General features: G+C 46.2%; 1 protein-coding gene across 1 annotated transcript in view; it reads right to left on the bottom strand.

Annotated features, from left to right (window-relative positions):
* TFCP2L1 (transcription factor CP2 like 1) overlaps positions 1-6032 on the bottom strand; it is a gene marked incomplete at both ends in the record, with an annotated part of 53304 nt that extends 47272 nt beyond the window's left edge. Inside the window, 2 exons of the mRNA XM_084237994.1 lie at positions 2311-2462; positions 5971-6032. Coding sequence (XP_084094120.1) covers positions 2311-2462; positions 5971-6032 — 214 coding nt within the window. The remainder of the gene's footprint in view (positions 1-2310; positions 2463-5970) is intronic.
* Positions 6033-21702: the final 15670 nt, after the last annotated feature.

Below are 21702 nucleotides of genomic sequence, written 5' to 3'. Positions count from 1 at the left end.
CAAATAGAAAATGTGCAAAGCATATCAACACAAGGGAAAAATTAAAAAGATCAATATATTTCAAAATATTCAACCCCATTAACAATAGAAATGTTAGTTTAAAATTAAATCCCATTATTTCCTAATCAGATGAAAAATGATAATAGCCAATATTAGAAAAGAGACAGTAAAAAAATACTCTGCTAGCTAACATGCAAATTGATATGCTCTACTGAAAAGGCAATTTAGTAAAATATATCAAGTCTTATTCAACCCCTTTGATCCAGTAATTCTACTTCTAAGCTATTTATCTAAAAATAATCAACAGTTCACACAAAGATAACAACTGAAAACTAAGCACCCAAACAATGAAACTGGGTGAAGAAACAGAACAATGAAATTATTACAGAAATTTAAGTTCTCAAAGGATTTTTAATGACGTGAAAAGATCACAAACAGAATGCATGAAGACAACAGGTAACGTCTATAGCACAATCCTAATTTTAAAACATACACACAATATGTAGAAATAAGATTGGCAATGGTTCTCAGGTGAAATTAGAGGACAATTCAATTTTATTTTTTTTTATTTCCTTCATTATAGTTTTCTAAATGATCCATAATCTCTATAATTATATGTATTGACTTCGTAATCAGGAAAATGTAATTTTAAAAGTCCCTGAAGTAAACACACCAAAATAACAGGGATGGTAAGTGCTTGGGGCAACCTTTTCCCCTCTCTTTAACTTATCTATATTGGGCAAAGGATAAATCTTTTTTTTTTTTAAAGACCTACTTTGTTGACAGCCAAACATGGTCCACAGTTGATAAATTAACAGGGAGGAGGGGGGCAGGGCAGGTAGGGAAGGAAGTCAAGGGCCTCCCAGATGGGGGCAGGGGCAGTCCTGGCCAAGCCTCAGGCCTGCAGACCACTCATTCCTCATGAATGGGGTGGGCCAAGAACAACACTGGAAACATCATCCAGTTTCTTCCTGCTACATTGACTCCCAGAGAGGAAAGCAACCACTCCCAGCTACACAGGTTAGTAGTATTCGACCTTCCATGAACAAGAAAGGAAAATGGCTGAGTCTTTCCACAATCCAGCCAGGGTGCTGTGCTCGGAAGCATGCTCGGATATCTGCTCATCGCCAGTGCCCACCCGCCCAGGTCAGGCACCCTACAGCTGACTGAGTTTGGCTTGAGGATCAGCCTGGACACAAAGTGACCCACAGAACTGAGCACACACTTCCATTGGGCTCCCCACATCAACACATAAGGGGAGCAGTTTCCATCCAGAGGCATAAGTGGAGTCCCTGGTGCAGGAGCTGGCAAGCTCAACAGAGGAAAACTTGATGATCAGGTGGGATTTGCACCCCCGCTGGCTCCCCAAATTGAGTTAAAGTTGTCCAGAAAAGAGGCAGGCCGCATCAGACAAACCACGACCACAGGCTGCTCCCCAGTGATCTAGCACAAGCCTCCAGAAACCACTGCACAAACCTTCCAGTCTCCCTCAAATTAGAGGGGCACTTAACCCACTTGATGGGGGAGGTGTCTACAAGGTGACTCAGGAAGGAAGTGCAATAAACAGCCACAGACCACAAAAACAACATCCCTGGGGACACTGATCCACATGGCTCGATAAATGGAATCAGCACTTGAACAGCCATTATCATACCAGCCACCTCACACACCTGCATTCTTTCCAACATTACAAAATTACACTGCTCGTTTTACACAGGAAAACACTGAGGCTTACAGAAAAAGAAAAGGCAGCTCAAAGTCACAGAGCTAGGAAATGTCGGAGTGGGGACTCAAACTCCAAAGCCCATGCCATTCCTGTAAGGATAAGGCCCCGTCATCACAAAGGATTGTCTGGCACATATGGAATCCAGCCCTTGTGCTGTGTTCGGAAAACAGGACCGGCCTTCCCACTACTGCCAGCCATACATCCAAAAAGGACAACAGACCTAGTGTACCAAAAGTGCTCCACCTGGGTCCAGGAAGGACACCAGTCATGGCCACAGTTAAGTGTTACCTACAAAGGTGGCTACCAGTCACTGAACAAACTGCTCCTTGACGCTCCCGCAGGAACATTCCTGTTACCCATGCACGGCCCTAATAACAACACAGTTGATATGGTATGTTTCAGATACAAAATGAAGCTCAGAGAAGTCTCCCAGCTAAGATACAGATTATGTGACACCACAGCCTCCTTCCCCAACCTCACCATTCCCTCTATGACAAGATAAAAAGGCCTTAATTGGTTCGGGTCAGCTCCCGGCTCCCTCTGGCAGCCCGCAGGCTCCCCAGGCCCCGTGTTCCAGCCACTACCTTGGTTGAGGTAGGTCAGTGTCTCCTCATGCAGCTTCACAGCTGGGGAAGTGGCGGCACACAGCACATACTGCAGAGGAGGCAGGCGGGCCTCATTCTCAGGAGACAACTGGGGTTCCTCCTGCTTGAAGATGGGCAGAGCGAGCACATCACTGCAACACACAGGAGGAATCAGTCAGGAGCGGCGTCCTAGGAGCAGGATCACAAAGACAGAGTCTAATGGGAGAGTGGGGTGCAGACTTAAGCCACCAGCCTACATGGCCAAAGGCAAGGGCAGAGCTTCTACAGGCTAGTTTCTCATACTCATTTCACACTGGCAGATGCTTCCAAAGAGAGGAACCAATCCTCGGTGGCACTAGTTTCATTCAATGGCCCTCAAGAGGTTTAGTCAATCAAACCATCAAGGAGTGAGAAGTGCAGTTACCTAATATCTGTGATTACAAAACGTTTCCCTGTGATAAAAGGACCAAACTAGCAGCAATGGAGGACCTAGCTCATGGTTTTCATACTGGGGAGATTGTACAGTAGAAAGTCTTATTTTTAGAGTATGAATCTGAACCAAAAATTTCAATTTTTATATAGACTTCTATTTATTGGCTACTTGTCAGATCAGTAGAGCCTGCCCTCGGGGTTCTTCTGCAAACTATGCAAATGCAGAAAGTGCTACATTCAATGGCTGCAACATTCTCCTGCCCCCTCTAAAAAGAAAAAAAACTGACTTCTAGCCCCTATTTTTAGTCATTTTTTTTTAAAGAGTCATACAATTATGTCCTAAATGCAAAAACTTTTAAATCTTATCCAAATGGAAAACACTGAGATGCTTAAAGATTCTTTTCTTCCACCTCAAAACAAAATTGCCTGCCATATAAAAAAAAAAAAAAGAAAAAATTCAGCCTATGACTAGAGAACTTATTTCTAGTATTTTTTAAATATCCTAGCAAGGGAAAAAAAATCCTAGAGAACATGAATGATCTGAAAGTTGTTTAAGATCTTTACATTATGAGCAGCAAGGAAACAGGTGCCCAAAAGTGCCAGAATCTTATCTTGATAACCCTCCGCCCTCCATGTGTCCTAGGTTATGAATCAGATTCACTAACCCTACTTCACTGAATAAACAGCCGTTCAATGGTACAGTCTGTTCCTTGCACAACACAATAAATGAGTGTCTCTAAAACACAAACCCAGCACACACCCCAACAAAGTCTAACCAATTCTCAGAAGGAAAAACCAGCGGTGGAGAACACCTGGAAAACCTCCAGGTGGGGGCACCCCCATCACTGCCCAAAGATGAGAGGGCAGAGCTGTCTTGCCCCCCACCCCAAGAGGCACACATCCTGACTTCCTTTCACCAAACTGGGGCATTCCCAACCCAAGTGGTTATCGAGGAACATGGGAGAAGCAGGTAGGCCTGCTCACCTGGGGATTGCATAATTCCATGTTTGCCCAGACCATGTTAAGTTAATAATCCATGGGCTGCTGCTTTTAAATTTAAAAAAAGGGGGGGGGGGAGAGCCATCACTCAACAGTAATTTGTTTCAAGCCTGTCATCCTTATTTGCCAAGGAATAAAAGTCACGAGAACATCAAACAGAAAAAGGGAAGAAGCGTGTAAAAGCCACCACCCTGGTGAGGTCAGGCAACTTGCAGAAGTTCAGCAAAGGGAGGAGACAGCCAAAAATAAAATATAAAAACCAAGGAAAAGGACAGGACCCTTACTCTAGAGCTGGGAAACCTGGGGTATAAGCCACTCCCAACCTTGGCCTTCACTGAGGTCAACCTCTTCAAGGTTGAAAACCACAGCTTCTAAAAAGTGAAATTTAAAGGAAAAAAAAACAACAACACATGAACCTCTACTCCTGAAACATATACAGGGATGTAAACCTGTTACTTCTGTTAAAAAAAAAAAAAGGGCATGGACCACATTATCCATAGTCCCAAAATAATCCCAGAATCCAGTATGGCTTTAAGGTACCTTTCACCCCAGATGTGCCTGCTGTTTTTTATTCTTGGGTCAAAATAGTAGGGGATGGTATAACCAAGGACTGATAGCCCACCTCTCCCTCCCTTACTGCAATGCCAGTATCCTAAAAGATACCTGAAATATTCCACTGACAAATGTTCTCGGTAACAGACACCTCCCATATAAGGGGAGAATTATTTCTTAATTGGATGATATTTTAGGTTTCCAGGAAGTTTTAAATACATTCGCTCTCCACTCAGGGTCACCTTCAAACTTACTTTTAAGATATGGCAACAAGTTTAATGGTCACAAACTGAAATCTAGACAAACAACTGAAACTGCAATACACGGAACAATAAAAAGGTATCTGTAGCGTTTTTGTGTAAATGAATGGACACAATCTTCCGCAGAGGATTAACATCTGCCCAGTGGGCTTCCCACATCCCCAGGGCAGCTTCCCTCCCTTGACATCACCGCGGCCTGCGGGGAAGCGATCAGTCCTTAATTATACCATCTCCTACTATTCTGGCCCAAGAATAAAAAACAGCAGGCACATCTGTTAAACCTAATCATTCCTTTGCCTTCTGGAAGGGGGATGTCTTTAGGGAGAACCATTGGACAAATAATCGTCTATCAGAGTGAGGATTCAACAAATAACTTGTACTATTAAATCTCAGTGGGAACTTCTCGCCTCCCCTCCCCAAAAAGCACTCAGAGCGACTCTCACTTTGGAGCTGCCACTGCCAGCGACTCCCTTGGGCTCACAATTCACTTTCTCTGAGCCCGTACCAAATGCCCTTTGGGTTAAATTAGACACATTTCATAAACTGTGACTAGGATGGAAATAAAGACAGGCTAAAGCTGGTTCAGGCGAGTTCAGAAAGTGAAGAGACTGCCCATTAGTACCCAGCTAGCTGCAGAACTGGGAAAATAATCCTCCAGGAACTGAGGCAAATGGGGGTCCTGCTTTCTTAAAGGAGACGGGAGGGGACTTTGCAAAAGAGTCAAAACTTACTTTTCCCTTTGAAGAGCACTAGTCAAATCCCTGCAGAAGAAGAAAGACGTCCATCAAGGGCAATAAATGTGCGGCCTCAGGCCTAAACACAGACGACCACCGGGCAGGAGGGCCGCCCGCCCCCCAGCCTCTGCCCGGCACCCCGCGGGCCCGCCCGCCCGGCAGGGGCGCAGGTGCGCGCCCGCCGCCCGCTCGCCCCTCGGCTGCTCCAAGGACACCCGCGAGGGCACGAAGCTCGGAGAGGGACCGGGGCGGACAGGGGCAAAGAGCAGGACCAGACTTCCCGGGGCAGGCACTGGCCGGATGACAGAACTTTCCTCCGCTCCGACACGAGTCCGGGGAGGGGAGGCCTCGGGGGTGAGGAGCCCGGCGGGGCGCGATCGGCAGGACCGCCTGCGCCCGCGCGGGGGTCGGGGAGGAGCCCCGCGGGGTCTGCCCGGAGGGCCCCCAACTCCGCGCGCGCCGGGACCCTCCGCGGGGCATCCTCAGTCCCCAAGAGGCATTCAGGGCGGGACTCGATCTCACACCCCCGAACGCCAGGCGGCCAGGAGACGAGGGCGCGCGGGCCCGGGGCCCCGCAGCTCCGCGCCGCGCCCGCCCCGCCCGCCGGCAGACAGCGCCTCGCCCGCGACCCCGGCCCGGGGGGGCGCGGGGGGCGCGCGGGGCGGGGGGCGGCGCGGCCTTACCGCAGGTAGCTGCCCGAGCTGTGCTGGTTGTAGTGCTCCGGCTGCGTGTGCCAGAACAGCATGGCTGGAGCTCGAGCCCGCCCCGACCGCGGCGCGCACCAGCAGGACGCCGCGCACCAGCAGGACGCCGAGCGCGGACCCTCCGCCGCCACTGAAGCCGCGCTCCGCGCTCGCGGGGCCCCGCCCGGCGCATTTAAGGACGGCCTGGGGGGCGGCGCCCCGACCGGACCCGCCCCGGGGAGGGGCCCGCGGCCGCGCGGCCGCACCTGGCGGGCTCGCCCCGGCGCCTCTCCCGGCAGCGAGCGCGCCCCTGGGGCGCCCGAGGGCGGCTGAGCCCCGCCCCAGGGTGGGGCTCAGGTGGCCCCGCCGCCGTCACGCCGCCCCGCGCCTCCTTTCCAGCCTGCACCCCGGGCGCGTCGCGGTTGGGGAGCGGCGCCGAGCCGAGCTGTCAGGGCCTGGCCGCGCGCTGCGCCCCTCACCTGGCTCTGGCTCCGCTCGGCGCGCCTTTCACGCTTGGAAGTGTGCTGTTTTTCCCCCAGCTGGAATCGTGTTTAATGTTTAAATGCAACAAGTGAGCACTGAGTTTTTTTCTTGTAGACACACACAAGTCTAGTAGCCAAAGTGTGCAGAGGGAGTGCGCTCCCGCCGTGCTCCACAGTCCTGCTCTTGTGCTGGAAGCTGCTGCTGACTCCCCCTCCTTCCAACATGGGCAGAAATTCTCCCATCCAAGTACTAATTATTTAAACTGGAGTATATGCAGCTTGGCTTCGGTGGTGAGAGACATCACTGAGATTATATTGAGGGAAAAGAATGCAGAACTTCTGAAAGCAGTGTATAAGTAACAGAAAGGGTAAGACATACAATTATTTTAGATATTTTGATATAATCAAGAAGCAACTACCATAAATATATATACAATTTTCCTTCTAAAATAAAGCTTGTGTATTATTTTTTAAAAAAGGAAAAAAAAGGGAATTCTCTGCAGCGGCTTCATATGCGTTTTGTATTTCCTATTGTGCCTGTTCCTCCCCAACTTCATTCTTTTTATTTTATTTTATTTTTACATTCCCCATACAATTGCAACCCCCTTATTTTGACCCCAATCCCTCCTTTCCCCGGGCCCCACCCCCCGTAATGTGTCTCTGGTTCATAGTTGTTTGTTGATTTTGATTTTTTCTTTCTTATAGTTATTCTTTTTCCTGGTCCCTTATTTAGGTTTTCTAGATTCCTGCTATGAGTGAGACCATCCGGTATTTTTCTTTTTCTTTCTCGCTTATTTCGCTGACCATGATCCCTTCCAGCGCCATCCATTCTTAAAACAGTCGTTAATGGTCAGGGCTACATCCTTGCTGCTGTGACATCCATCCCTGCCCCACCACGGGACAGCAGACCGTGAGAAAAGCCTCCCGCGAGGGTGAGAGGGAGAGGTGGGGTGAGCAGAGCGGGGTCACCGTGCGCGCGGTGTCCGGGCGAGCGCAGGAGCAGCCCGCGCGGCGTCAAGCGCATCGTTGTTGCGAGTTGGGAGTCTCTCCTGGAGACAGTGTGGGGAGAAGGAGCGTGCCCAAGTTAAAAATAAATAAATAAATCATCCAAATAATCAGTAGTTCCAACACTACTGACTTTGCAAACTTCTCCCACCAAGACCAGTCAAATATGCAGCCGCAAACTAGATCTTCCCAGGAAGGGAAGGCAGAGCCGGGGCGTTCCCCCCGCCGGCTTTAAGCTGCTGCAGCCGCTACTGGGACTCCACTTACAACTTCTCCACCTCGAAGACAGCGGGAAGAGCCAGGATGCTAAAGAAAAGGTCCCAATTCCCAAGCCCTGGAAAATGCGTGCATGTTTTGAGTCCCAAAGAAAGATGTATTAAGAATGCTCCAGCCGCCCAGGGCCCCTTCCTGGAAACATCTCCATCAGAGTTTCTGACGAATCTTGTCCCGCTCCTCACTGTGTTGTTCTTCTGCCTTCTCCTCGGTCCTCTTGGTATCGCCCCTAAACCAGTTCTTCTGGTGACGGTGATGTCCTACGGCTGATGGCAACTGCAGCATCTGTGGACAACAGGGGGTCACTGGAAGCCAGTATTTTTCTATTTAATTGTGCACCGGTTATTTTTCCCACTAGTATGTACAAGGCAGCAATGCCTGCCTGTACTTTTTAACCCACTGTGTTATCTTCCACTGCCTAGAAAAGTGCCTGGAACATAGTAAGGACTCAATAAATAAAAAAAAAGCAATTCATCAAGTGGATAATTAGAGAGGACTTCCTGGAGGAGGTGACATTGAGCTGGGGCCTTAGCAAGGCAGAGAAAACATCTGTAAGTAAAGTGGTTCCAGGCAGGGCAATAGTAATTGCCAAGGCACTGAGGCATGTCTTTGGTTGACAGGGGGCTGGGTGACCCAGGGGAGACCTTAGGCGATGAGGCGAGAGAAGTGGGTAGGGCAGGCCATTGAGGGGCTGGCAGTCCTTGGCAAAGAGCTACATATGTGATTTTGGAAAGCTCAGTCTGGAAGTAGTGTGGACAGTGGGTCATAGGAGGGGGCAGTCAGTCAAGAGGGAGTGAAAGTCACATAGCCATGACCCACACTTGGGCCTTATTCAGACCCCCACCCATATGGCACAGTGCCTGGCACTGAGGGCTGGGTTTTCTGTCCCTAGTGGTAATTAAATGGAGTCAAGTCCCACAGTGCCCAGGCCTGGACCTCCCTCAAGCATGAATGTGTCCACCCTCCCTTCACTCTGCTCTCCCAACTTGCCTCCCTCCAACCCAGGTCACAGCTGGAAAACCACTTTTTTCTGAACAACTCTCAGGGACTGCCAGGACCCACTGCTTTTCTGTCCTGTGAGGAAAATGAAAATGTGTCCCTCTGATCCCCCTTCAAGAAAGAACTTATTACATTAGCCGCAAGGAGTGTTGTGAGCAGAAACCCCTCGGCCATCAGTCTTCTCAGACACTGTCTGCTGCAGACAGCCACCTGGCACAAGCTCACACTCTTGTTGTATGGTTCACATCCCAAAGACCATCAGGGCAAGAGTGTAATCCTCTGTCCACCTCCCAATGGATTCCCTGTGGGGCCAGTCAGCAGCCACCCCTGCTTCTTTCCCATTCTTTGTGCAGGTGTCAATCTCAGAACTTCCTAATAAACATGCTGAACATCCAGCTGAGTCTCGGGATGGATGACAGGCACAGCATTTAAGGGGTGTGGAGGTGGAGAGAACACTTACTTCACTGGATTCCTTCACCAGACAAATACTCCCCGTGCACCTGTCAGGTGCATGGCATGGCGCTGAATGTTGAGGTACAAACTTGCCTCTTAACTGGAGAGGTGGGTGCATTGCAGGCAGTGTGACCTGGGAAGTAGAGGCTGCTCTGAGAATCCAAAGGAGTGCTTTAGAGCTCTAGAAAGACTTCCCTGTAAAGGACAGGAGAGTGGAAGTTAGGCCAATCTGTGAAGTGAAGGATGGAGCAGGGTCTCCAGCTGATCATACAGCATGTGCAAGAGGCTGGAAGAAAGGCAGGGAACATGGGGAGTAGAGCTTACTTTGGCTCACACCTGACTTACTGCCTCAGAGACCCCTCAGCCATCAGGATGTACAACCCTGAGTGGGGCTAATTGACTGCTGACTGCTTCTTCAATTAAAATATGGCGTCTGTTTTCCCTGCTCCCCCCTGCATTAGCCCTGTGTCTTGCTTTGACCACAGAGTACAGTGGAAATGATGCTGTGACTGTGCCAGTCTTCACCTCTGCTCCCCAGGAGTTTTGGAACATCATGTGAAGAGTGTAATTCCATACATCCCCCACCTCAGTTGGAGATCAAGGCCCAGCCAGCAACCCCTATCCCTGGCCATATAACCATCAACAGAGACCATCTTAAATGCACGAATGGATCTGCTCCAGCAGACACCACAAGGAACAGAGATGAGCCCTACCCAAAATGCAGACTTGGGGGCAAAGAATGGTTGTTTTTAAGCCACTAAGTGGTAGAATCGTTTATTTATACCAACAGAAAACTGAGCCCTTTGAAATTCAGTTTGCTATAGGTAAAATGGGAGGAATAGGCATAGACTCAGGCTGTGACAAAGTTTAGGGTCTGATAAGTGTAGCCTCTTGGGAATGACCAAATCCCTCAGTGCATTCTAGGAACTGCGGACCTTCCCTCTGTTCTAGATTTTGGCCCTCTTGAGGGTGGGACTTGGCAATGCCCACAGAGAATGCATCTGAGTCAGGTTGTGTGAACAGGAATACCTATGCCCAGCGTATACCCCAGCAGCACAGATAGGCCCAGTCTGTACCCCAGAAACACACCCAGAGCAGAAGTTACCTTGGAAGAGAAACTCACATGGGAGATTTAACTATAAGATTTATTTATAGTAATAATTTTATTACTTAGGCATGATGGTACCTACAACATTCTTTAAATATTTTGTCAATCTGAAATATTTTGTTAATAGATTTCTTTTTAAGTGTATGTAAAGGCCAGATACAAAAGGCACCAAACAACTAGTGTTGGGACCCTGGTATACTGGGTGTGTCCAGCCCCTATGGAAAGCCATGGAAGCATCTCAAAATATTAAACATAGATCTGCCATGTGACCCAATGATTCCATTCCTCAGTATCTACTCAAAGGATGCAAAAACACTAATTCCAAGGGATACAGGCCCTCTGTGTTCACTGCCGCACTGTTTACACAGTCAAGTTATGGAAACAACCTAAGTGCCCAATGACAGAGGGTGGATGAAGGAGATGTGGTGCATAAAAACAATCTACCATGACTCAGCTACAAAAATAAGATGAAATCCTGCCATTTGCAATGACATGGATGGACCTGGCGGGGATTATGCTAAGCAAAATAAGTCAGAAAGAGAGAGACAAATACTGGATGGTTTCACTCGTGTAGAATATAAAGAAACAAAAAAAGGGGCAGACAAAATGAAACCAAACAAAACCTAGAAATCTGACTATGAAATTGAGGCTATCAGGAGGGACAAGGGAATGGAGGGGAGAGAAGGGGATATAGGAGAATTGGGGAGGGTGCCAGAGGTCTGTGCCAGGGGACTGTGGGTGCCTGTGTGGTGGGTGCGGTGTGGAAACATACATCGAAGCATTCCTTTTTGCCACTATTGTTGTCTGGTGCCTTTCCCAGTTGTTTTAGATGGGGTTGCATCCTCTCTGGCAAAGCATGTCGTAGCTTATCCTATACCTTTTAATCATATATGGTGTTATCAGCCCATGTTCCCTCAAATGAAAAATGATTTTTAAAAATTGCATTAAAATAATTTGAAAAGGCAAATACTGGTGCCCCCAAGAATCTGCAGGTGGTGGGCAGCTGGTGTGTGCCCAGCTACCATGACCCTGTGCTGCGTAGTCTGACCTCCTCCTCCCAATTTCAGGGGCCCACACATGGGAGGGACTGTTTTATTTGGGGGAGGTAGAAAGAGGCCGGAGGCCCTCAACAGAGATGGAGTCTGAGAGTCCACTGGTGTTTCTGACCTGGGATCCCTGAAAAGCAATAAAACAGAAATGTCAGCTGTTATTTTTGGAATAACTGCTCTGGGTTGGGCACTTTCGACAGGGACCCAGAGAGGTAGGGACACTCTACAGATGGGGAAGCTGAGGCTTCAGGAGAATAAGTGAGCTGCCGAAATTTGCAAGGTCCTGAGATGGAAGAAAGAGGGCAAAGGGCTGGGAGGAGGTGGACACGGCAGCACCTGGCACGCCGCCTTCCCCAGAGGGACGCCCTCCTGCTTCTTGGCAGTTTCTCCTTGGGGCAGAAGGCCACTTCCCAGCACATGGACAGGGCTTTCCTCCTGGGGAGCACCTCTCCCAGGGACCCTGTTATGCCAACAAGCCTGGCAGACAGTGAGTTGCCAAAACATAGAGCATGCAGCCTTCTCAGGGTGGAGGCTGGGCCAGCCCTCCCTGCGTGCAAGCTACCCGGCAGAGTGGAATGGGCCTGCCCTGGCAGGAGGGCGGGCTGGGTGCAAGTGAAGGGAGTCCTCCTACACTGCTTCCTCTTGACAGCACCCTGGACCCTGACTCCTTGGAAGGGCAGCGTCCCAGGGAGGGGGCAGGGAGGAAGCATCCATCAGCTGAGTATAGGCTCTTCATGGGAAGTGATATAATTAATGCACGCAATCCCCACTCCACCCCTGCACAGGTCAGTGTAATTGCCTCAGGAGGGAAAAGCGAGGTTCTGAATGCTGCAGTGACTCACCCTTCACAAGGTGGCCAAGATTCAAGATCGGAACCTAGGTATCAGGGTCCAGACCTCATGCTCAGTCCCCTCTTCTGGCTCAGTCCCTCAATCCCCAGCCTAGGTCAGGGCAAGCTGAGCACCAAAAAGCTGGGGGAGTTAGGGGTCTCTGCCCTCTCCGTAACAACCTGTGTCTGAGCATGCACCGCCCCTTACAGTCCAGGTGGTAGTTTGCCATTCATTATCCCCTTGGCCTTCTGCACTTGCGAGGGCTGTTCATAGCAGCACACCCGCTTCACTGATGGGGTCTGGGATTCAACCACTTGTGAACTCGCACAGCTGGAGCACGCCGGAACCAGGATGGGGCCACCATGCCCTGTCCACTGTAGGCCTAGAAGGAGAGAGCCCTGGGGGGATGAGATGGGGTCATCTCCCCAGGACGGCAGGAGCCAGACAAAGTTGCAGAGCCTTGGTGCCTGACGGCCGGAAGTGGGACTCAAAAGTGGAACTGAGACTTGACCCACTCCTCTCCTGCTCTCTGTGGAGAGGTTGTCCCCACCGGCTTCTGCCTTTATACTCAGCAGTCATCCTGCCTGAGGGTGCTCTCCTTCCTGCTCATTTATCCCAATTCTGGAAAGCGGAAGAGCCGAACATTGCATCTACCATTGCACCTACCTAAAACTAGCCAAGACTTCCTTTAGGATATAAATGCATAAAAGAAATGGAAGAGGAAGAGACCACAGGCACAGATGTTTGGAATCTGGAAAATAGAAGGAGGAAGGATAAAAGACTTTGCAGAGAGAGAAGCCAATCCAGGGAGGAAAAAAACACGGGAGCAATCAGATTATCATGTCAGATTCCCCCAGAGGATGGAATCAGCAGTTTTGTTCCCCCAGGGAGAGAGTGATAAGAAGGACTGGTTGAAATTTATTAAGAAGAGATAAAGTTTATAACCTCCCTCTCTGTCCATGCAGAAGGTCTCTCTGAAATGAGAGCAGGTTCATCATTTCCTCCAAGAAACAGATGCTGAGATAAAACAAAACTTCTAAGGATTTTATTAGGGAAATGCTATCAATATTTTATGTACAAATCTAGATCCCTTTTTAACTCAAGAGCTGTCTGTGTTGCAGGTTCTGTACCCTGTGCTGTCTATTGGGACATCAGGAGCTTTGGTGATGCAGCATTTCTGAGCAGAGTGTCTCACTGTTGGCTCCAGAATCTTCTCTCTGATCACTGATACTCTAATTGATGGCAAGCCTTTTGATGGCAAGCCTTTCCCGACTTTAAAGGGAAGTTTCACGTATGTGCTGGCAATGTCAACTCCCTCACAAAACTGCCAAGTGGCCAAGAGCCATCATAGCTACCAGAAGCATCCTGATTTTAAGGATATGAAAATGTGGAGACAAAATGTGTGTCTTAGAGTCAGCTCATTACAAGTACAAATCCTATCATCTTAAGATTAAAAAATTTTAACTCTATTTCCCAGTCTCCTGTGCAGATCTGTGATCTAGTTTACACCAATAAGCTGCACCTTTGAAGGCTCCGCTTTGGAAGGATGTGAAGAAACTGGATGGGCCAAGGTCGTCCATTTTGCTGGCATGGGTGGCAATAGGAAACGTGTTTCTGAGGTTTGTGGGGTTTCTGAGGTTAATCAGACCAATTAAGTAGGACTGTTTCTGGGAACATTGTCTAGACTTGCTTCATCCCTTCTAGCAGTTCTGTAGGTGACACATTGCTTTTTGCCCCAACTCGTTAGAATATATTTTCTCTTTTATCTTTGTTAATAAAACTCCAATTTACTTGGACCTCACCAGTATATGCCCAGCTGAAAAATTACATTTCCCATGACCCCTCAAAAAGAGGGTTAAATGTTTAGTTAAACATGACTAAATTGTGATCAATGTGATATAAGCAGAAGCTGGTAGACTGAGCTTTTGGAAAAATTCCTCAAAAGGTGACCTGACCTTAGTGTGTTCTGTACGGTCCCTCAGATGTGGTGGTGGGGGTCAGCTCCCCAAACTAGATTTTATTTTTTTATTGTTAATTGTAAGCATAGCACACATACTCAAGGGAAGTATCTTCACAAACAAGTCACACCCTGATATGCATGTTTAGAACTATGACGAGGCCACACAGAGAGGAAAGCTTAGGCCCCTGTTGCCTCAGGGGTTGGGAAATGCTCATTCATCTCTGTGAAAAGTTTGCGCTTAGTGTGATTGTGTCCAAACCCCAGTCAGCTACTGAAGGAATTGCTGGACACAAATTGGTAAAATGATTTTGGAGATCTTACTAGTGTAGGAAATATTTGATAGGCTGATCTCTGAATCTATTATTGCCTTGCCTTTTTTCATGGGTAAATTTTGAATTTGGCAATCCACTGATTTGGGTTTCAATTTACTTATTTGTACTTGCAAGATTTGTCATTGAACATAATTATTATTCTTGACTATGTGAAGTGGTGGATGTGTTAATTATCTTGATCTTGGTAATCATTCCATGGTATATCAGTATATCAAAACATCACACTGTACCCTTTAAATACATACAATTATACTTGCCAGTTATTCCTCAACAAAGTTGGGGAGGGGGAAATTAATGTCCTTATTATGGAAAACACGTAATCTTTTTTTTAAAGATTTATTTTATTTATTTATGCATACAAGAACTGGAGTAAAGGCCAGAGGTGGGGGGGGGGGCGAGGTGAGAGGATTCACCAGAGACAGAGTGGGAAGCAGAACAAGCAGATCTACTGAAATATACTGCCGAGGGGAGCAGTGGCTGAGTCAGGGGAGGTCTGCTGTGCCATGTGAATTGACTCCCTGGCCAGGGATCAAACTCAAGCTGCAGTGGCTGTGGATAGCTTCATAGGTTGTGCCTTAATCTCTTGCGCCACCAGGGAAGCCCTAAAAACCCATATTCTTAACAAGTGCCAATTTTCTTTGCTTGTCCTATATCCTTTTCATTACCCTCAAAAATTGATCTTGTATTCTTGATGGTTATATTTCTTAGTTTTAAATTGGAATAACACTACCTCATGACATTTAGAAGTATTGGTATGGTATGGTGGCACATCTTTGCTGACTAAGTGTTTTTGTTTGGCATTTGTTTCAGTGTGCCCCTGCCCATTCCACACTAGTTATATAAAGGGTAATCTTCAGGGAAAGGGGAGGTTCAGGTTCCCCATCCCACCCTAAGTAAGGGTTGAGCTGAGCAGGGACTGGAAGCTTAAGAAGACTGGGAGGGCCTCCCTGGCGGTGGTGGAGGCAGTTGAACACAGTGCTGCAAAGCTGTCTGCAGCCTCTACAGTGTGGGTTCGATTCCAGCAGGCCGCGGAGATACCCACACAGCGCAGCAGACCTTTCCTGACTGCCTGCAAGGGATTAAGAAGCAGCACTATGAGGCTATCCGCAGCTACTCCCCAGCCAGCGAGCTAACCCACATGGCGCAGCAGAGCTCTCCTGCCTCACCCGCTGCTCCCCTCAGCAGTGTACTTTGGTCAATCTGCCTGTTCTGTTCCCCACTCTGTCTCAGGTGAATCCTCTTACACCCCCGTCACCTGCCCCACACCTCTGGCCTGTACCCCTGTTCTTGTATGCATAAATACATAGAAGTAAGTCTTTAAAAAAAAGAAAAAAAATTTTTTTTTAAAGATTTTTTTTTAATAGAGGCATGTTTTTATTATTTATTTGTTTGTTTGTTTGTTTTGTTTATACAAGCACTGGGTAGAGTCAGAAGTGCGGGAGGGTGAGAGAATTCACCAGAGCCAGAGCGGGGAGCAGAGCAGGCAGAAGGACCGAAGTACACCGGGCGGCAGGAGAGGTCTGCCCGCCATGTGGGACCCTCCTCTGGTGGCCGGGGAGCAGCCGGGGATCGAACCGGCGCCGCAGAGGCTGCGGGCAGCATCGCAACCCAGCGCTCTACCGCTGCGCCACAGGGGAGGCCCAAAAGAAAATTATTTTAAACTATATTCCTTTATCTTCTCTCTATAGCACAATAATTGTACTAAAGTTTCTTTCTACTAAGGGTCTAATGTACTAAAGTAAGATTTGTCTTGATGTGGTGGATGGCAGAACCTATTTAGAGCAGGCAAGTTTGGGGTACTGGGGTTCCCCTCATGCTGCCCTGTAACAGATTTAGCACTTAACATTATATTCTGAGGAACTCAGTAATTCTGATGAACTTAATAGTGAAATCTGAGTATCACCTTTCCACCTAAAAAGTGCCTGAGCACTTATGTAAACAAATAACACAGCACAGAAACATGGGAAGGGGAGCTGAATCCTCCCTGGTGCTTTAAAGAAAGATGTGAAGGCTGGTGGTCAGGCAGCCATCTTGTGGAAAGTAGATGCCCATGCTAACATTGCACAAAGATACAAAAGGAAACTAAAGCCCTAAAACCTCATGAAGACACCATTTCAACCCTGATTGTGGAGCAGATGCTAATTGATACTAGTGCAGTAACTCAGAGCAGGTGCTGCAAGTTACAGAATCTAAAATTTTAGAATTATCTGACTGGACAGGGTTGAGGGTTGAAGCAAAGATGTGGCAGCCTGGAGTGTTATTACCTTTAATTATCTGATAGTAAAACATTTGGTCAAAATGTCACCTCTGGTGCTTTGGGAAACAGACACTATACCACCAAGGCTATGACAGATTAAGGCATGTGGTGATAAAAAAGACAGAACATTAGTATGTATTGGCTCAATTTTTCAGGCTGCTTTGAGTTAAGTCCCCTAAGAAAGAGAAAATCTAAGCAAGTACCAGCTGTTTAGAGAAGTAAAGAAATACCACTTTGTGTCTAGCCTGTATTCTAAATTGATTGATTGACCTGAATTCGGAGTCTTACAGAGATTGATTCAGCTATTCCAGTTCCCTATGTATGTGGAATGAATGTGAAGAAGCAGTCTTATCAGAGGTTAATAAAACTGGCCTCTGGGTCTTTCAATGTCCTCTCAGTGAGAGTTTTCTGCCAAAGGACAGGACAAGCCCACTAGGAAGATCAGATTAAGGATGTTGTTTTTCCACCCTGTTATTTCAAATGACCTCAAGGCAGGGGCAGAGGGGGATGGGATAGGGGGTGGAGTAAAGGGGAAGGGCTGATAGAGCATAGAAGTCAACAATTATGGAGCTCAAAATTTTCAGATTAAAAAAAAATCATTGCAGTAAGTAAAATTGTCATGGAATTAGTCAAGAATACATTAAACAGGTCTATAAATTAATGAGAATAAGACAAACCATTCAGTTAAATAAAGGGCAAAAGTATTGAAGAGGCATTGCCCAGAATAGAAAGCACAAATGGTTCACAAACATATGAAATACTGTTCAACTTAATTAATAAACAGAGAAAGACAAATTTTGGCCATGAGATTAAAATTTCACAACTTGGCAAAAAATTTTAAATTCAGAAGACACCAAGTATTGGGTAATATTGGAACAGTGCTGAGGGTGGTGAAATTTGACAAATCACTATAGAAGAGTGTGAGAGAGACAGTTAAAACTGTGTACATCCCATATCCTGGCAATTCTGCTCCTGAGTTGATTCCCTGGGGAAGCTCTTGACAATGTGCATGAAGATTCAAACTCTACAAGTTCATAAAAAATAGGAGTAGTAGCCATCTTTGGCTAGAGAACAGATGAACAGATTTTGGGTTAACAAATTATTTAACAAAGAAAGTCATAGAGCAGTGAAAACGAAATAAAAATAGCCACATGTATCAACATGATTAAACCTCAAAATAATGTTGAAAGGAAAAACTTTCAACAGAATTTTTTCTATTTATAAAAAGTACAAAAACTAAACCATATATTGTAAAAAGATGCATAAATATGTACAAAATCAGGATTGTAGGTGCCACTGTGAAATTTGAGTGACAATTTAGGAAAACCTCTTAAAATCTCACTCATCTAGCATGGGCACTTTTGCCTTTGCTCATGCCCACTTTCTGTTTCCTGATCATAGAAATAAATATTGGAACAGCAGAAGATAGCTTGTGATCATGAGTTACCCTTGAGGATAAAAGTTGTTACTCACTAAATGTTTGTGTTTCTTCAAAATTCGTATGTTGAAGCCCTAACTTGTGTAGCTATATCTTCAGTAAAGAAGAAATAACTAAGGTTCAATGAGGTTGTAAAGGTGATAATCTGATAAAATTAATGTCTTATGAGTCTCTCTTTCTCTCTCCCTCTCTCTCTTTCTCTCTCTCTCTCCAGAGAATCTTAGAGAAAAAGCCAAGTCAGGGCACAGCAGCTCTCTGCAAACCAGGAAGCACGCTCCCACCAGATGCTGAACTCTGCCAGAACCTTGATCTTAGACTTTTCATTCTTTAGAACTATGAAAAAAAATTCTTTATTGTTTAAGTCAGCCAGTCTATGGCATTTTATTATGATAGTGCAGGCTGACTAATATAGAAGCCATGTGTTGATGATGGTGGCAAGAAAAGATGGAAAAGATCAAAATATTCTGCAATGAACCAAAGAACCAAGAATAGATAATTCAATAATACTATCTGGCAACTCCAACCACTTTCAATAAGGCAGATCTGTCAATAAGACAGACATAAAGTTTTAACAACACTATAAAGTAAACTAACCAGACCTAAAAGACATCTATCGAACACTCCACCCAACAACAGCAGAAAACACATTATCTCAAGTACAACAGGAATGTTCTCCAGGATAGACCACATACTAGACCATAAAATGAGGCTCAATAATTTTAAAAGATTGGAATCATTAAAAACATGTTCTCCCACCATAATGGAATTACAAATCAATAAAAGAAGAAAATTGTGAAGGTTGCAAAAATGTGGAAATCAAACAATATATTCCAAGATAGGTCAAATAGAGAATGAGTCAAAGATGTCCCAAGGGAAATTAGAAAGTAATTTAAGATTGAATGGAAATGAAAACACAACATATCAAAACTTATTGATGCAAGCTAGTTATCAGCAAGATGGCTAGCTGGGAAACTCCAGGATTTAGTATTCCATAGAAACATTAAATAAACAACTACAGGATGTCTCAAAGAAACTTATATGAACTCTGGAAGCCAGTCAAGATTCAGAGCAAACAAGTGACTGTCCAACTAGAAAGAGGCACATTCACAGGAGGAGATTTCATGGTATTTTTACTTTACATTTTCAGTCACTCTCTCACGTGGCACACTTTGAAGGAAGTGGTGCCCTGTTTCCCAGCTCTTTTCTGCAAGCCAGAAAAAGCATAACCAACCAAACTGCAATATTCTAACCTGTATTGGGGCCTGAGATATTGGTTTCTGTGTCTTCTAACTTGGAACTCGGATGGTCAAAAGAGCTTGGGTCTTTCAGTTTGAAGAAAACCACAGGTAATGGCTGGCACAGCTTATGAAAGCTACAGGGGGGCTACAAATCTGCAGAACCCTAAGGTAAAAGATTACTGATTGAGGGATACAATAAGGCATCTAAAACACTGCAAGGAATTAGGGTGTGACTCTGAGGGAATTCAAGGCATTTAAAAGCAGTTACACATATGAGGGAATTGGAAAAAAGCATAGACATGCCAAAAAATTACAGAAGCCTAGGAAAGTCCTGAGAAGATCTTGTAGTTCCACCATTTTGAACTCCATTACTTACATTGTCTTGGCAATTCAAGCAATGAATGTATTCACTATAAGAAATAAGTTTTGGTATAAATTAGAGTTGAGGCTCCCACATGACATTTGGGGTTCCTCACGACATTAAAAAAAAAAAAGGAAAAAACAGATCTGAGTAATATGATTAGAAAAAAGCAAGACTTGCGTAATTGGCCTTAATTTTCAGGAGGAGCTATAGTGACTGCTGCACCCAGGGAATCTTCAGAGACTTCTTGGTATGAACATGTAAAATGATAAAAATTAAGGGAAAATAATCCAATACAAACAGGATCACTAAGAGCTCAGATTCTTCAGAAATAAAATTTTGAGTCATGACTCCCTCACGAGGTAAATAGTCTTTTGGAATAAGGCTAAAAATAAGACCCCGAATATCTAGTAGTGTCTGCTTTGGGGTCAGACGTGAGGGAAGGCAGCATCACTGTTCTTTCCTCTCCCCACGCCACTTTCCACCAAAACATTTTCCTCACCCAGAACTTTCACACCCCTGTATATGTTTCAAAATTCAGTTCAAGTAATATTCTGAGGAACTTTCTGTCCCTGCTACCCTTCCTCTCCACACGCCCATACTGGATGGAGCTCCCTCTTCTGGGCTCCCGAATCCTCTAGGCTCTTCTGGTCTCACTTCCCTGATGCTGAATCATCATGCCACAGACATGTTCATATTTGTCTTCTCCCAGAGGGCAGGAGCTTTGGCTTATCCCTGGTACTTGGTACCTACCCACAGGCCAGTATAACACAGGGACTCAGGAGCAACATGAGATGAATCCCAAGAGGCAGAGGTGGCAGTGAACATTGGCAGAGTATAGGGTATGACCAAGGAGCTTGGCAGTCCCAGAGGAGGCCACTGATGGCCCTGCCAGAGCTTCACCCGAGAAATGTCAACTGCCCACAAAGGCCGCAGACTAACCACATGGCTCTCTGATGATACCAGTTCCCCAGCCCACTCACAGAATAAACACAGATGCCAGGTCCAAAGAAGAGCTGTAACTTGGAATTGAAGGCCAGGAACCTGGTGGAAACAGATCCAAAAAGGGAACAGGTCAGGATGGAAGCAAATCTCTTTGTACTTAGAAGAACACAGAGAAATAATAATAGTACAACTACATTATTGCGTCCCTTGCATCATTCTGATGAACAATTCTTATTTCCACTTTGCAAATGAGGAAACAGAAGCTCAGAGATGTTGAGCATTTACTGAAGGAGGCACAGCTACTCCACGACCTCACCATTGTTTAATGAGCTCTATGTAACTCTAAGGCCATGTACATAATAACTCTAGGTGCTAGGCCATGTTATCGCTGTGTAACAATCAGAATATACTTAGGGAAAGAAAGGCACATTTTGGCCCTTGCACTGATATTATAGGGTTTATAACACACCTATAGTCACGTAATAAATTGCATAATAACAGACTAAAATAACAAACATTTTTTTTTTTAAATCTCATATATACAACCGGGTGTTCTAACTGAGGATCTCTCATGATGTTGTGGTTGAGTTGTCAATAGAATTGTGGTCATCTGACGGCCTGACTGGGCTAAAGAAGCTGCTTCTAAGACAGTTCACTTGGGAGGCTGTTGATGGAGGCCTTAACTCCCCAATATGGGACTTTTACATCAGGTGATCTGCGTATCCCCTCAGTGCGGCAGCTGGCCCCCCACAAAAGAAAGTCAGAAGTGCTTTTTGTGACCCAGTCATAGACGTTGTACATGGTCACTTTCACTCCATCCTACTCATTATAAGTGGATCCCTAAGTCCAGCCTATGCCAAGGAAGGGGAACTAGGCCCCATCTTGTAAGAGGGACGAATATCAAAGACTTTGTGGACATGCTTTAAAACTTTCAGTGGGCAAACAGAGGGGTACGGTGGAGCCCCCAAACTTGCATGCTTTAAAGGGGTCTGGCCATTTGTG

Source organism: Talpa europaea (assembly GCF_964194135.1).
Source record: "Talpa europaea genome assembly, chromosome: 1".
In the NCBI taxonomy this organism is placed as follows: domain Eukaryota; kingdom Metazoa; phylum Chordata; class Mammalia; order Eulipotyphla; family Talpidae; genus Talpa; species Talpa europaea.
Note: the sequence above shows the minus strand (reverse complement) of the source record. Positions and strands in the feature narration are given on the sequence as shown.